The 15476-nt window shown below is 38.4% G+C and overlaps 1 protein-coding gene across 2 annotated transcripts in view; it reads left to right on the plus strand.

Annotated features, from left to right (window-relative positions):
* The window catches only part of LOC118270968 (maternal embryonic leucine zipper kinase), a 41014-nt gene extending 26664 nt beyond the window's left edge, over positions 1 to 14350 (plus strand). For both annotated transcript variants that reach the window (XM_035586820.2, XM_035586819.2), the window contains exons 5-8: positions 8984 to 9125; positions 9785 to 9984; positions 10604 to 10756; positions 11474 to 14350. In XM_035586820.2, the coding sequence (XP_035442713.2) occupies positions 8984 to 9125; positions 9785 to 9984; positions 10604 to 10756; positions 11474 to 12671 (1693 nt within the window). In that variant the 3' untranslated portion in view covers positions 12672 to 14350. The remainder of the gene's footprint in view (positions 1 to 8983; positions 9126 to 9784; positions 9985 to 10603; positions 10757 to 11473) is intronic.
* The last annotated feature ends 1126 nt before the right edge of the window (positions 14351 to 15476 follow it).

A 15476-nucleotide genomic window follows, 5' to 3' on the forward strand; every position in this document is an offset into this window, starting at 1 on the left:
CTCGCTTCAGGAATTTATTTTTGTGATGGATATTTATCATTACAAATATGTAGGTGGAGATTCATTTGCACAAACATTCTCGGTGCATTTCGATTTGCGTTCATTCAAACAGTAGCTTCGTGCTCCATGCATGAGTCACTGTTGCAAAAGCTGGACAATATCAGGTTATGTCTTACTCTTACACCCAGCGATGTAGGTTAAGGACGTTTGTACTTTTGACATGCCGGAATTCTAGGCCATTTGTTTTCATTTATCACTGTGACTGTAGGTACTTTATCTGGAGCTGCGGACTACCTAGCGGGTTTACCGGCGAAAAGCAGGAGTAAGAACGGGGTGGTTTTTAGTCAGTAAGAGTCTGACACTCCCTCTCGCCTCGCCCAAAGCAAGAGAAGTCATTGGATGATTTTCCTACCTTAAAAAAAAAGCTGTAGGTACTGTACTCTGCAATATTTCTTGCCATACAATCTCTCATTTTTTCATAATTTCCCGACACGTCAATTTGTAAACATCTGTTCGCAGTCTCTTTGTTTTATGCATTTTTTGAAGGGTTCGCTAATGTACCCAAAAATATGCACTCATCTTTTGGCAAAATTTTATACCTACAGACGAATTCAGTGTAAACTTTACCCTAGTGTCATCGGATATTTCATCACTACATATTATAAAACAAAGCCGCTTTCTCTGTCCCTATGTCCTTTTACATGCATAAATCTTTAAAACCGCGTAACGGATTTTGATGCGGTTTTTTTGATAGATAGAGTGATTCAAGAGAATGGTTTATAAGCATAATACATGCATAATATTGCACCCATACGAAGCTAAGGCGGGTCGCTAGTAAACAACATAAAAAAGTAAATAGGTCTTTAAACTTCGCTCATGTTTTGGCCGTCATCGCCTATAATTGGGGTTTTAATGGCGGTCTTTCCTTCTACACTGGATGGAATCTATAATTAGTAATTGTGAATAATCCAGGTGTAATTAGGTCAGTCGTTGACAGTTCGCATGTGTCGACAGGTGCAACGCCGCCCATTGCACATTCATTATGGAATTTTCACTCTTATACTATGACGTCATTGAAATACTTAATTAGGGTTGCCAGATTCCGGAGCTGCGGACTACCTAGCGGGTTTACCGGGGCTCCGACTCGAAAAGCAGGAGAAGGAACGGGGTGGTTTTTAGTCAGTAAGAATCTGACACTCCCTCTCACCTCGCCCAAGGCGGAAGAAGTCATTGGATGATTTTCTCCCCTCAAAATAAGAAAGGGTTGCCAGATCCAAACAGATCATTTCCTAGACATTTCTAAAGCCGAGAATGTAATCTGAGCTTTAGTGTCCCATCCGAGACTAAACTGTATGTAAAAGTAGGAATTAAGTAGGTACCTAGCTATATGGCAATAGGCTCACCCCCTATTACATGGGACTTATAACACAAATTTTGAAAAGTGGGTGTACATTGTATAGCCGCATTACGTACCGTAATGTGCACCTCTGCCTACCCCTTCGGGGATAAAAGGCGTGACGTTCAGCACAGCACAAAATATTCCGGGACAATCCCGAAAATCCCGGTCATCTGGCAACCCTTAAGTACTTTGATCCACCTCATTGGCTACTTAAATGGTCATCATTATTCAATTTTGATGTTATTTTAATAGATCATAATGACTAAGTGCATAGATACATAGTTTCCTAATTGATCATTTGATGCTGTAAATTGCTGCGGCGCTCCAAAAACAGCTTCCAAAGTGAAATCACAAGCGTAAATAACAGGAAAACATATGTCAAATGCTTTCGTTCGAGATAGACATTTGTGTTTATGTGTGCATAACCTTTTTATGTGCATACACGTAAAACAGATCAGTGACATGTCAAAAAGGTGAAAGTCAGACAGACAAGTGATGACTGCGATGAGTCAGAAGAAACTGTGTATTGCTTTGCTATTGGAAAGTAACACAAATGTACAGTTAAGTAAATACGAGACGGTTTTATTATCTTATGTGCTGTTCTGCGGTCAATGTGGACACTGGTATTGCTGCGCCAGGCGTTAGTCACCAACCGTGTTTTTTTTAAATGCCTAAGTTTTAAATATTGTGGAGTAATTTTCACGCACGCAAGAAAAAACGATATCTATTATCTACATAGGTAACTTATTATTATGCTTTAATTTAGTTTTCAATAAATTTAATAATAAAACTATTTAATAATAAATCAGGTTGTGAAACTAAATCTTCAAACCTTCAGGAAAAGAGCGCATTCATTTTTAAATATCTCCCAACGCACCTGTAACTCCTCTGGTGTTGCGGGTGTCCATGGGCAGCGCTGATCGCTAACCATCAGGTACCTCGTCTGCTCGTTTGCCACCTATCCCATAAAAAAAAAACAAATCTTAGTTTCCAAATAGAATACTAAACAAACCACCTCATAAATAAAAACAAAAATTCAAAAAAGGAATCAATAAAAAAAAGGATTAAACACTCAACCAGTTTAAATGGCCTCTCTATCTTGAATTTCGAATCCGAACCCTCCAATTAACTTATCTTGAATACCCGTCTTTGTCTTCCTCTATGACGCATATCCTGATATAAAAGCGCGCCAAAGTGTAACCCGTAAATGGCGACGGCTACTCCACAGATACAGAATGAGTCGTGGCGTCAAACAGCGTCAGATGTTACGGCGCATACTTGGCGCACGGCCACGCGACGCCATTCTATCAAACCGTAACAGGGTTGCTTGCTTTTCAATTAATAATTCGCCATTTTCTTCTCATTTTAAACAAGGATTGGATATTTTTTGGTTATATTGTCAAGGTTTTGAGGTTATGTAATTTTTTTATTAAGTTAATTTTGCTGTTTTCTGTATCTATTTATAATCAGCTATAGTTAATAGTTTTATAGAGATCTGTCTTAACGATTGCGTCTTTTTAAAGCCACGTTTAATCGGTTTATCGGTTACATTTTTGTCTTTTTTCACTACAACCCTAAAATAGTCAATCAGCCAACCAGCAAATCGGTCGTCGTCCCCTAGTGTTGACATGTCTATTACATGCCTTACCCAGTCTTCCTGTCTCTTTAGTACGTTTGCCAAATATTCATCTATCTTCACATCTTACTCGTGATCTAACAAACTATAGACATACATACCTACTAATTACATAAGATTAATTTGGTCCACACACAAATACCTTTTTTATTTATAAATATAAAAGTTGGCAACCCTATGTCAAGTGTATGCGTTCACAGAAAATGATTAACAATAAGTCGAGGCAACACTTAAATAACATTTTTATTTTATTTTTGTAATCTTATGACTTTTGGCTGACTCCTTATGTAAAACTGTTGAGCCAAGGCCCACTGAGACATCTGCAAATACTGATCTTATTTCTGAATCGTATCACAAACAAAAAAAAATTTCTTCAACTAAAGTTGACCATGTAATACTAAAAATTTCCCATTCAAGCAGATCTCAACCTTATAACGGACACCTTATAATATATTTTGGCCTAAACGTATTAAAATATGAAACAAATCAAAGATATAAATTCAGACATCAATGCGACCTGTAACAACTATTAGCGACTAGCTTTTTCCGCACGGTTTCACCCGCTCTACTTATTCCTATTAGTCATAGCGTGATGTTTTATAGCCTATAGCCTTCCTCGATAAATGCGCTATTCAACACAAAACGAATTATTCAAATCGGACCAGTAGTACTGGAGATTAGCGCGTTCAAACAAACAAACAAACAAACAAATTCTTCAGCTTTATAATATTAGTATAGATTTTGTAGCTATAACGTGTTTTAAGTCAAAATAAAAATGGCCACGGTAATTAAAAACAAGAAACGTCAAACTAGAAAATGGTAGAATAACCAATAAATTTAATGTTAAAACAAATATCGAATTACCGATCACATTAACAACTCATGAGAAAGTAACTTTGCATAACTTTCTGATATCCTTTTCTCGTAGACAACACGAAACTAGAATGTAAACATAGCTATCGGTATTATGACATTGATTGATCGTCATCTAAAGCCGTTAAGTTTGTCTATAAAATACATTAGTTGGCTCATAATGACGTAGGTACGGCAAAAACTAACTTTCATACAATATTGTTTATGTAGCCAGCAGCTCTTAAACTGTTTACATATCCGATTAATGAACACCGATACGTCTGACGTCAAAACTCTTCAAGATACGACTAATAAACTCGAAAACTATAACCCTTTAGGGAACTGAGAGTAAAGTTCCCTAAGAAAAGAAAGGATCCTCCGATCAGGTGAGGTGATCATGCCTGGCGGGCTTTCTGCCCAACTGTTGTTTGTTGGGATTTTCTATCCATGTAAACTTCACATGTGCGATGCAGGATATTTATGACGTCATCCATTGATTTACTCGTCGATAGTCTATGTGCGACTTCTGTCATTTGTCACTTGTCAGGTGTCGTCACAACCCTATATCCATGACGTCACGCCCGAAAAGCGAAAAATACTGGCCAGAATCAGCTGTTGACGTTTTCCTCATTCAAATATTCTAAATTTAAATAGCCTACATAATATGAATGACGCGACGTTAAACGTGAGAAGTAAACATAACAACGTAAGTATTGGTAAATGGAAAAATTCGATGATGTTCCGTGTATTGCGAATAGTGGAGTCAGGGTCGTATGAACAACAAAAAAATTACTAACGAGTCTGGAATGCGTGGGGAATGGGTCAAGGAAACAGTTTTGCCAGCCAGACGCGTGGAGATAAATATTTACGTCCTTTACGATGTACCTTTTATCTGTAGTTTACCTTTTATCTTGCCAGATTATCAAAAAATACAGTAAAAATGCTATAAAGTCCGTCTTTTACGACTAGTATACTGCTAAGTACAGAAATCGTGACATTTGGAACATAATAATGTATGTCTCTACTCATTTGTCTTGGTAGGAAATTACGTTCCTTTAGTATTTACTCAGTTCTTACGATTTGGAACAAGAAGCACTTGTACGATTCAGTTTCGGTGTTTCGGTTATCCATAGGCAGCGGCTATTGCTTCAGGTGATCCGTCTGCTCGTTTACCGGCTTATACCATAAAAAAAATAAAGTAAAATTCATCAAAATATTTTTAAAATAACCCAAATTACGTGTGATATTTACAAAGCTGTAGTTAATGCCTACTTCCTCATTTTGCATCACACAAAGGTCGACCAAATGAGAATGTGACATAAAGACCACCTGTATACATAAATATGTGTATTAAGTATCTATTAAACTCCGGAGCTGCGGACTACCAAGCGGATTTACCGGGGCTCCGGCTCGAAAAGCAGGAGTAGGAACGGGGTGGTTTTTAGTCAGTAAGAGTCTGACACTTCCTCAAGCCTCGCCCATGTCGACAGAAGACATTGGATGATTCTAACCCCTTAAAAAAATTGCAATTCCTTATTTGCTTTCCTTTATTTCCATTTTAGACATCTATAGCCCATATAAATGAGAAGGAGAAGAATAATGAATGGGAAAATCTCACTCATCTATCTTTATCAAGAACCGATAGGTACTTACTCCTAAATCTTCATTCTAGTCTTAAACCCGCCAAATATCTGTTAAATTCCTGACACTATTTACGTTGGCTCCATTCAGCAACACGTGTGTTCTTGCATGCTTTATATCCATCTTATATATTGTTTTGAAAACTGTGTGAAACCTGGGGGCCTACTCTAATTCAACGAAAAACGAAGTTTCGTCCGAAACTTCGCAGATTGCAAACAACAATTCTATTTATTGCGAACTTTTGTGAACAAAAATGAACGAATGAAATGAAAATAAATAAATAGGCTTTGATATGAAATTAAAAATAAAACGTTATTTCAAGTAATTCTATTAGTTAATCAATAAAACCTACGGCCTTAGATAGAACGAAACTTTGTCTATTGAGATTGGAAAACAAATGTTTTGTTGCATCTTTGTAAGGCAATCCATTAATGCAAAGACGCTTTTATTTTACATGTGGTAAGGTCACCTTTTCTCAATAAAATTTCATCGTACACGGTCGACACATGAACCAATTAGTTGGAAAATTTATGGAAAGTATGCCAAGTTGAAGTTTTAGTAAACGCTTCCAAGGAGATTGATGTTATTGCTCCGTCCGCATTTACGATCATTGTTTCATCTTGTTGCGGTAACAAATAAAACTGGTACTATCGCTAGCTGTATTTTTAACCGACTTCCCAAAAAAGAGGAGGTTTTCAATTCGGCCGGGCCGGTATGTTTTTTTGTACTTCGTAACACGACTATTCGAAGTCCTGCTTTTTTGTTCCTACTCCTGCTTTTCGAGCCAGAGCGAGTAAACCCGCGTAAAATAAGAGGTAGTCCGCAGTTCCGGATTGATTTTGATCTTTAAATAGATTAAATATCTATATAGCTTTAAACGATATTAGTTTTAAAGACATGACTACATTAACCTTGGTCCTCGTAATAAAACATTTGCAAAAAATTGGGCCGTGTCCTTACATCGCACACAAAGAGACTGTAGGTACCTACTAAAATTAAGAACAGTTAGCCACTCGCCACTCACCAGTCGACCAGCCTTTCCAACACATTACAAAAGCACCATTAAACGTGTTCCTACACGTGCATACTAAGGATGTGGTCGAAATAGTCGTGACCGACACACACGGATCTTGGAACACCATTTTAAAGTAAAAACTTGGTAAAAGAAGATTACAGACTGGTTTTCGGTTCAAGAATGCCGTTTCCAGAATGCATTAAGGCAGCTTAGGACGATTTAATGGTCGTTCTCAGTTCGAAATGTTTTGGGATTCAGTAATGTCTCGAAAAAAGAGATAACGATTGTCTTTGACCAGTGTTGATGACCGCCAGCTTGACATTGCCGGCTTTTGAGACTTTTCTCGATAAAATCTTGTTTTAATTCGATGATTGGGGTATAAATATCCCCATAATCTCCATAATCTATCCTCCTCAGTAACGTATAACAATTTAAATCCAGTCCGTCGATAAACACGAAATAAACGGCCTGACATCAACCTTCAACGCCTCTATTTGAGTTTATTTTGGCGCCAACGCACACGTCGATGCTAATTTCGATCATCTTATTTTTTTGGCAACCTTGCCCAAAGCACGGCTCAGCCGAGCAATCGGTATAGCTTCTCAAAATAATAAAAAAACAACGTATTTTCGTAGTAACATCTGTTTTGGTGAGACAGTTTTTGGTAAATACCTACCTACGCGTTAGAATTGTATGTTTGTTTATCTGTAGTACGTACTATAGTTAGTTTGTCTCATTATCTCACTTTGTATTTTTGGTCGTTACGGAACATCAACACTGTTGAGTCTTCTTTGATGATTAAATTACAAAATGGACGCACATTTTCTGAACACATGCCACTAGATGACGGTATTTGAGACCACCCGATTACATGGAACAAATAGCATTACGAACAAAAACTAAATATTCTAGTCACGAACGCTTTTGTCCACTCTTTTGAGCTTGAGGAAACGTGCAAAGTTTTGTACTAAACATTTTTCCCAATCGTGTTTCATTTGCAATCAATGCTGAGTCATACATAGCTCGAATTCTGTACCTTGGCGGTCATTCCGGCCTTGTGATAACATGCACTTTGTATTGATAGTGCATAAACATGCAGTCTCTATACATGGAGTGCACTCAATGTGCATTCTAAGTAATCAAGGACTAATTTGGAAGAACTATCTTTGAACTTTTGCAATGCGGAACGCGGAACGCGGTGTCAGCGAATTGGGAGAGGTCCAGATGAGTCAGATGTATTTGGAATGACTAATTGACCTCTTGTGTGCGGTAGACGGTATTTTTGATTAGTCTTAAAAACAGTTAGGTATCCTATTAGTAGCGTGTTTCTTTTGAAGTCTTTCCTAGTTGTTTTGTTGTGTCTGTACGCCTTCAATGCCAGATTGTTTTTGCTGTTGAAGATTAGTACTTTTTTTCGAGGGGGAATTTCATCCAATGAGGCGAGAGGTAGCGTCAGACTGTTACTGAATAAAAACAACCCCATTCTTACCGAACCGAAGCTTCGGTAACCCGCTAGGTAGTCCGCAGAAGATTAAGAGGGTAGGGCTTGACTAAATGGATGTAAAATTATTTCTTCTTTACTTTTCTTATTACAGTAAAATCCACATTTTTGAATGCTCGTTCCCATAGTACCTAGATTACAGAAGTTTAACTGGTTATGTGTACAGACAAGTGATTTTCTCTTTCTCCCACTAAAAAAAACGAATTCAGACATCACTCTATTCTCTGTGCTATAAACAAAAGTTTTACGATGTTTTCAACACTACCTAATAGCTGTAATACCGGGCGTTTTGTTTGTCCATCCATAAAGTCGTAATTATGTTCACGCCGATTCCAAAGTTGCCTTGGAATTACGTAGGTGGAGTGTGGTTTGTTCCACAGGATTTTGATGCTTAATGTCTTTGTTGGTTAGTCTTAATTTCTATAAACTTTTGACTTGTTTACGTCGTGATATTTGTAAAAAACTTACTTTAATACTGATGGGTATAACCTGGGTGTCTTCAAAGCTCGAGTGAATAGGTTGCTCATGGGCAGACGTGCTCCATCGTAGGCCGCATCATCACTTACCACCAGGCGAGATAGCGGCCAAACGTTGACCCATCAAATATAAAAAATACGATCCCTGTAATTTTATATTTGCTAATAATTTCTTCATAGGTCTAATGATCTCCATCATCTATAATATAAAAATAAGTCAGGTTTTCCTTCCTGATGCTATAACTCCAGATCGCACGAACCGATTTCCACGGTTTTGCATTTGTTAGAAAGGTCTCGGGCTCCGTGAGGTTTATAGCAAAGAAAATTCAGGAAAAAAATAAGAGAAAAGCAGGAAAACAGGGAAAATCATTGGTGGCGAAACGGAGTTCGCCGGGTTTGCTAGTTTTATATAAGTATTTTTGTTTCGTCATGTATTTAAAAACTTATTTCTTTCTCTTTCCAGCATAACAGGTGGTGAGCTGTTTGAGCGTGTCATCGATGAGGACTTCGTGCTGACGGAGCGAGCTTGCACTGTGTTCATGCGACAGATATGCGAAGGCATTGAGTTCGTGCATCGGCAGAATATCCTGCATCTCGATATGAAGGTAAAAAAATGCTCTAATATTTATTTGAAGGACAGAAAAACAATCTGAAATATTAAGTAAATCGTAATTACTACAAAATCAGCTACAAAAATATCGAAATAATGCAAAATCGCTTCACCCTTGACTTCAACAATAAAATACAGACGTAATTCCGTTTGTACAAATAATAAAGTAAATAAAGAAACGATTACATTGTTCAGCTGTTGCTGTTGCGGTCCCGCCATTTTGGTTCGGTTCCAACTAATAAATCAAAATGGCGGAAAAAAGCGCGCGACTTTTATGATTACAAGCCAGTTTATTTGAAGATGTCGCTTTTGAATTTCGAATGTGTATTTCTGTCATCTGTCGGAAACGTTGCAGAAATACACTAAGGAGTTTATATTGGACTAAAAACTCTTTGGTAATTTATGGCCTTTCGATGAGTGTTTGATGCTTTATTTTGCCGTTTTCAATTGCCTTGTTTACATGCTGAAGTTATGTAAGCAAATGTTGATGAAAATAGTTGATAGATTGCCCGTAATATATATGGCTTGTTAACAGGATATACCTACCTTTACACAGGCGTTGTTCTTAATAATATTAAAGACAAAGTATAGTCCACTCTGTCTCTCCAGTCTCCAGTTCAACTCTTATTAACTCTATCTTCTTCAACCTTCCAGCCAGAAAATATCCTCTGCCTCACAAAGCAGGGCAACCGCATCAAGATCATTGACTTCGGTCTGGCCAGGTTCTATGACCCGGAGAAGAAACTCCAAGTTCTGTTTGGCACCCCTGAGTTCGTGGCACCAGAGGTTGTGAACTTCGATCAGATTGGCTACGGAACCGATATGTGGTCGGTTGGCGTCATCTGTTATGTTCTGTAAGTTTATTTTTTTATATTATTGCCTTTAGGGTCAATATATACTAGCGCAGAATCGCGAGTCGCGAGCGAGAGTGCGTTACGCTGTTAAGTTAAGGTTGAATTTGTTGTGTGCAGTTTTGGATAGACGCTTCAATGCGCTTCGACTCTGCGCTAGTATAAATCGACCCTTAGTCTTTACCGCTATTTTTCTTTGAACGAGTAGAGAGAAGATATTATTAAGTGTTTGGTCTATCCATTTTTTACCGTGTGAAACCGAGACCTCTTGCTCGGATTTTCGACTAAAAATCTTAAGCGATATGATAAGATCTAGATTAAGATCACATGGGACTTTGTTACCTACATTCAATAATTGAATAATTGTAGTCATGTAAACTAATAATGTAAGCAATTCAGGGAATTAAAGACTTGTGATACTACATACTTCATATAGGAATTCGATCAATTCTATTTTTAACTTCATAGCATAAGATTTCCAAGTAAAGAAGTCATATTGAATGTCCTTATTCATAACACATACCTAAATTAGCTAATAATAGGTATATGCTTATCATGTTTTATAATACCTAAATACTGTATCTCATACTAAGTATATGTAAACATATCCATCTCTTTCTAGCCTATCGGGACTTTCACCGTTCATGGGCGAGACAGACATAGAGACAATGGCTAACGTCACAGTCGCTAAATACGACTTCGACGATGAAGCTTTCAACGAGATCTCGGAAGACGCCAAGGACTTCATCCAGAAGTTGCTGGTCAAAGATAAAGAGTAAGTTCTGCCTGATATACTACCTTCTTGTTGTGATTTTAAGGGCATTAGGCCCTTTAAGGCATGAACTTTTTGCAAAAAATCTTCATTTAAAAAAACCTCCCAAAGACCCTAAGTCTAAAATGGCCACGAAAAGACTTTTTGCAAAAAGTTCCCCCTAAAAGTAAGCGTGTACAAATAAAGAATTTGACTACCTACTTCTTAAAGAACCTTAGTTCAAAATGCGTGTTTAAACCGATGACAAACCTGATATATCCTCGCTACCTTTCAACTCCGGTATGATCTCAATATCGCGGTTATTCTAAAGCTGTGTACATGCCAGCCTGACGATAAAGACCCCTTGTTACTCGTTTTATCCAACACTAGTAACTAACAATACATAAAACCTTGCACGAAGTAGAAGAATGCTCTAACTATAACATTAATTCTCTAACCTGTACATACTAGTTAAGTAGATGTAGATTAGAATGTATAAGTAGACCACCAGTAACTGTTCCTTCCTTCAAATTTGGCCCAAGATCTGGCACAAACTGTCCCATACAAGCTAATCTATTAATCCTTCCTATACTCCTTCTACACATGCACGCATTTCCTCTTACATCCTCCTTGGCGTAACTGGGTCCTACCAACCATCACTTAGCCCCCAGTAGTGACGCCATCCCCTCCTGTAACTGTTGTGTCGGTGTTGGGCGCTAGTAACAAGGGTCTTTGTCGCAGGTCGCGGCCCAGCGCCACCGAGTGCCTCCGGCACGCGTGGCTGCAGCGTCGCGCGCCGCCCCCGCACGCCGCGCACAACGGCCAGCTCCCCACACCGCACCCCGCACCGCGCACTCCCGTGCCTGAACCTAAGAACGCACTCGACGTCGCCAAGGACAACCTGCGGCTCTTCGTAGAGCGATGGAGTGAACACCCTAACTCACCATACGTATTCGATAACCAAGCACATGAAATCACCAGCCTAGCCAATGGAAATTGTGAGAGGTCCTCTATAGGAGGATGCTCGCCTTCCCCTAGAAGTTCCCTGAGCAGCTCCCCTGATGTAGTGTTTGATGAAGACGACTTGGAACCACCACCACTAAGAGAACACAATTTCCTATCTGCACCCAAATATAATCCTGTAGAAAGGCGAGCCTCTGACAGCACTTGCTTCTTGCATAAAAGACAGGACGTTCTCGTTAGGAAAAACTTAGCAGAAGAAATAAAGAAACTGTCTGACCACTTGTATATGTTATCCACAATGAACACTGATCTCGCAAACAACAACAGTATGAAGGAACTAGACAAAAACATTACAGAAACAAAGTCAGTCAAAGAGGAGAAACTACCAAATGGTTTTAAGAAAGAAACAAGGTATACGAAGACTATCACGAACGGCGACGCGTCAGGTAAGGAAAAGAAACTGTTCACATCGAAGTCAACGACCAAAATATCATCGACATTCTTAACAGAGAGGGAGCCAGAGAAACCAATGACGAGTAAAATGCCATGGGTGAAGACAAGCAGGCCGAAACGAGTGACAAACATGAGTAGAGACGTACCAGATCAACCAGTAGACGTACGGAACAGTTTCTTCCAGGAATTCGACAGGAGACGAGAGAAGATAGACAAATTAGTGAATGGTTCAGAGAATGGTAGACAAATGCCTTACAGAAGAGGCGATGAGAACAATGCGCATCGGACAAAAGACCTTCTTTTACATCTTTTGGAGAAATGGGGAGAATCTGAGGAGGTGGAAGCAGAGAGGTCAGCTGGGGGCACTTCAAACGGAGGCAGACATCAGTCGATATCCCTAGAGTGGTCTCCCTCTAACCAGTTGGGTCAAACCTCCATGTCAAGCCTCCACGCCTTCTTCCAAAGACAGACTTCAGATGAGAAGACGCAAAGGAAGAAAGTGACGACTAATGTAGCGAAATGATTTAAGTTGTGAGACTAAAGTGCCATGACACTATGTTACCAAAGTACGGTATGAGATTAGTTTATGTTCTTATATTATAAGCCTAGCGCATATACATGAACATTGTTCTTATACAAACATTTTTAGACCTTACACAAGTTTTTTTCATCAGCCAATGAGAGTTACCGTGCCACCGAGACCGCTAATGTAGCTTAAGATCTTGTCCAATGGGCTACTTGCAGCTGTCCAGCCATTGGTATTTAGGTTTTTGGCAGTGACAGTGATTGGAGGAATGGGACGTTAAGCTTCATTATCCCCATCTGGTGAACTCAGTATCCGTAGCTCTCATTATATCTATTGTAAGTAATCAATGATGAAGTTTATAAATGAAAGAAGTACGATTAGTATTGTGACTGAATGATGAGGTACTTGTACTATTAATTTACTCTTAAAAATAACTGTTGTACGTAAATATATCATACGTACAATATAAAAGACTAGTCGTTGAAAATATCCTATCAAGGCAGCTTTTTATCGATAGGATGATTGTCATGGTGCTTCCATACTGCCTTTTAAAAATGTTAGGTAACCATTTTTTGAAACGTTCTTTTTTATGTTATAAGCCGGTAGACGAGCAGACGGATCATCTTGTGGTAAGCAATCGGAGCCGCTTGCTCTAGAGGCGTTACAAGTGCGTTGCCGGCCTTTTGGGGGTTAGGAATAAATAAGGGTTGTTGGGAAATCGGGGATTGGGAAGATTGGCAAGGGTATTGGGGAATTGGGCCTCCGGTAACCAAGCTCACACAACGCAAGGGTCGTTTTTTTTTGTGAGGCCGTGGTATCAATCCGGTCGAATCGGTCCATTCGTGCCGAAGCATGGCTCTCCCACACTTAAAATATGAACATTTTTACTAATATTTTAAGGCTGTGTAGGAGCACCATTATTACTCATAGTCATAAACTGAAAGATCAAAACTAAATGCTAGTCTATTGATAAAGTTAAAGTCAAAATTATTTTGTCACAGACATTTTTGACTATTTATTACACAGTGTCCATTTTATCCTAAGGTCTCGTTAAAGGTAAGCGTCCACAGGCCCGCATCGCACGCATCGAACACATCGCACGCAACGGATTTTAGTTTGTCTTGTATAGAAACTCATACAACTGCGTTCACTGATCCGCATCGTACGGATCGCTCGTCGGCAATGCCTACATGCGATGCGTACCGATGACATCATATGGAATGTACGATGCGTGCGATGCGTACGATGCGGGCCTGCGGACACTTACCTTAAAATGGTAATTTCACTACAACCATAGTTATCATTTATATTTATTTATTATAAGGTACAAAGTACTAAGAAAATACGTTTATATGTATGCGCTAAGTCTTAAAAAGGCGGTTAAAAATTTAAAATGACAATAATAAAAAAGGGAAACTATCTAGTCTTCGAAATTTTGTAATTAAATACAGATTTTTAGACTCCAAGACTGAGAGCGAGTTAAGTCGACATACTTATTGAACACGTTTTGGTAATTAAAACTTTTTTAATGTGTACATAAGACATTTTTATAGTAGGTGGTATAAATATGCTTAAATAAATTATGATTGTTCCTTACTCTGTACTTATGTATAACTTAATTATAATTTATTGTTATTACTATACGTATGTTGTTAAAATATAAGGCTTTATTAAAATTTTTGATGTTTTATTTATAGTCTAAAGTAGTAAAATAAGCATTTTGATTTGGACACGCCAATTCCTATTGAGGAGTTGGCTATTCAAGATCACATGTCTGGATTTAGGTAGAAAATAACCATACGCAAATTGAAAAATACCACGCCATACAATCCAATAAGACTCCAATCCACGATGGGTATAAGTAATGGTTTAAAAACAGCATTTTTACACAAGGAGCTTGAAAAACTGCAGTGAAGTCGCTGCATTTACAGGTTCTAAGGGCTCCGATCGTGCTTGAAACTTGTCGAGCATTTATGTAAGACATTAAAAACGAAAACTATCTAACCTGTGAAACTACCTAACCTGGAATCATTAACTATTGTTTTATTAAAACCACAATCCCAATATTCAATTTTAACTTTCCACAGCGATCGACTATCAGCGTCATCGACTCTGACGCATCCTTGGCTCATCCAATCAGCGCTTTGCACAGAACTACACGTCACCAAATCGAAACTTAAAAGGTACGTGATCAAAAAGCGTTGGGCCAAAGCAGTGTCAGCTGTCATCGCGCTCAAAAGAATGGGTGCCAAATTCGAAGACCACCATGATGAAAAAATTGAAGAGAAAAATGGAGAAAATTAATTTTTAATTTTAATTGTGTAGTTCTTTTTTTTCTTTTAGTTAGATATCTATGAATTGGGCAGTGTTGTGCATCTTTTTAAGGCGTTGTTTTGTGCCTTATATTTTACTAAATCGTTTAACAGTAATAAAATAGGTTTTCGTGCGGTATAGACTACATACAGTAGCTAGGCTATTCTGTAACTTTCAATTTGAAATCGATTTATTTTTCGCCCATCATTGGTTGAGATTATTTTCACAACCAATAACATAGCGCACCGTGATCGAGTTCACTTCGGTCTGTGGAATTGAAAGTTACAAAATAGTCTAGGATCTAGACTATTTTTTATTTAAATTCAATTTGAATTTGCCATAAATTTTTCTTAAAACTATTTTACAAATTGACCTTTTCTCTTAGCTATTTTCTGTGCCCTTAGTATGAGTTTGCTTTACGTTGATCGAGAACGCGTTCGGCACTCTAATTGGTTGGTTCATTAGCACCGGCCAATCAGAGCACCGAAC

This window comes from Spodoptera frugiperda, chromosome 9 (assembly GCF_023101765.2).
Source record: "Spodoptera frugiperda isolate SF20-4 chromosome 9, AGI-APGP_CSIRO_Sfru_2.0, whole genome shotgun sequence".
Taxonomy (NCBI): Eukaryota; Metazoa; Arthropoda; class Insecta; order Lepidoptera; family Noctuidae; genus Spodoptera; species Spodoptera frugiperda.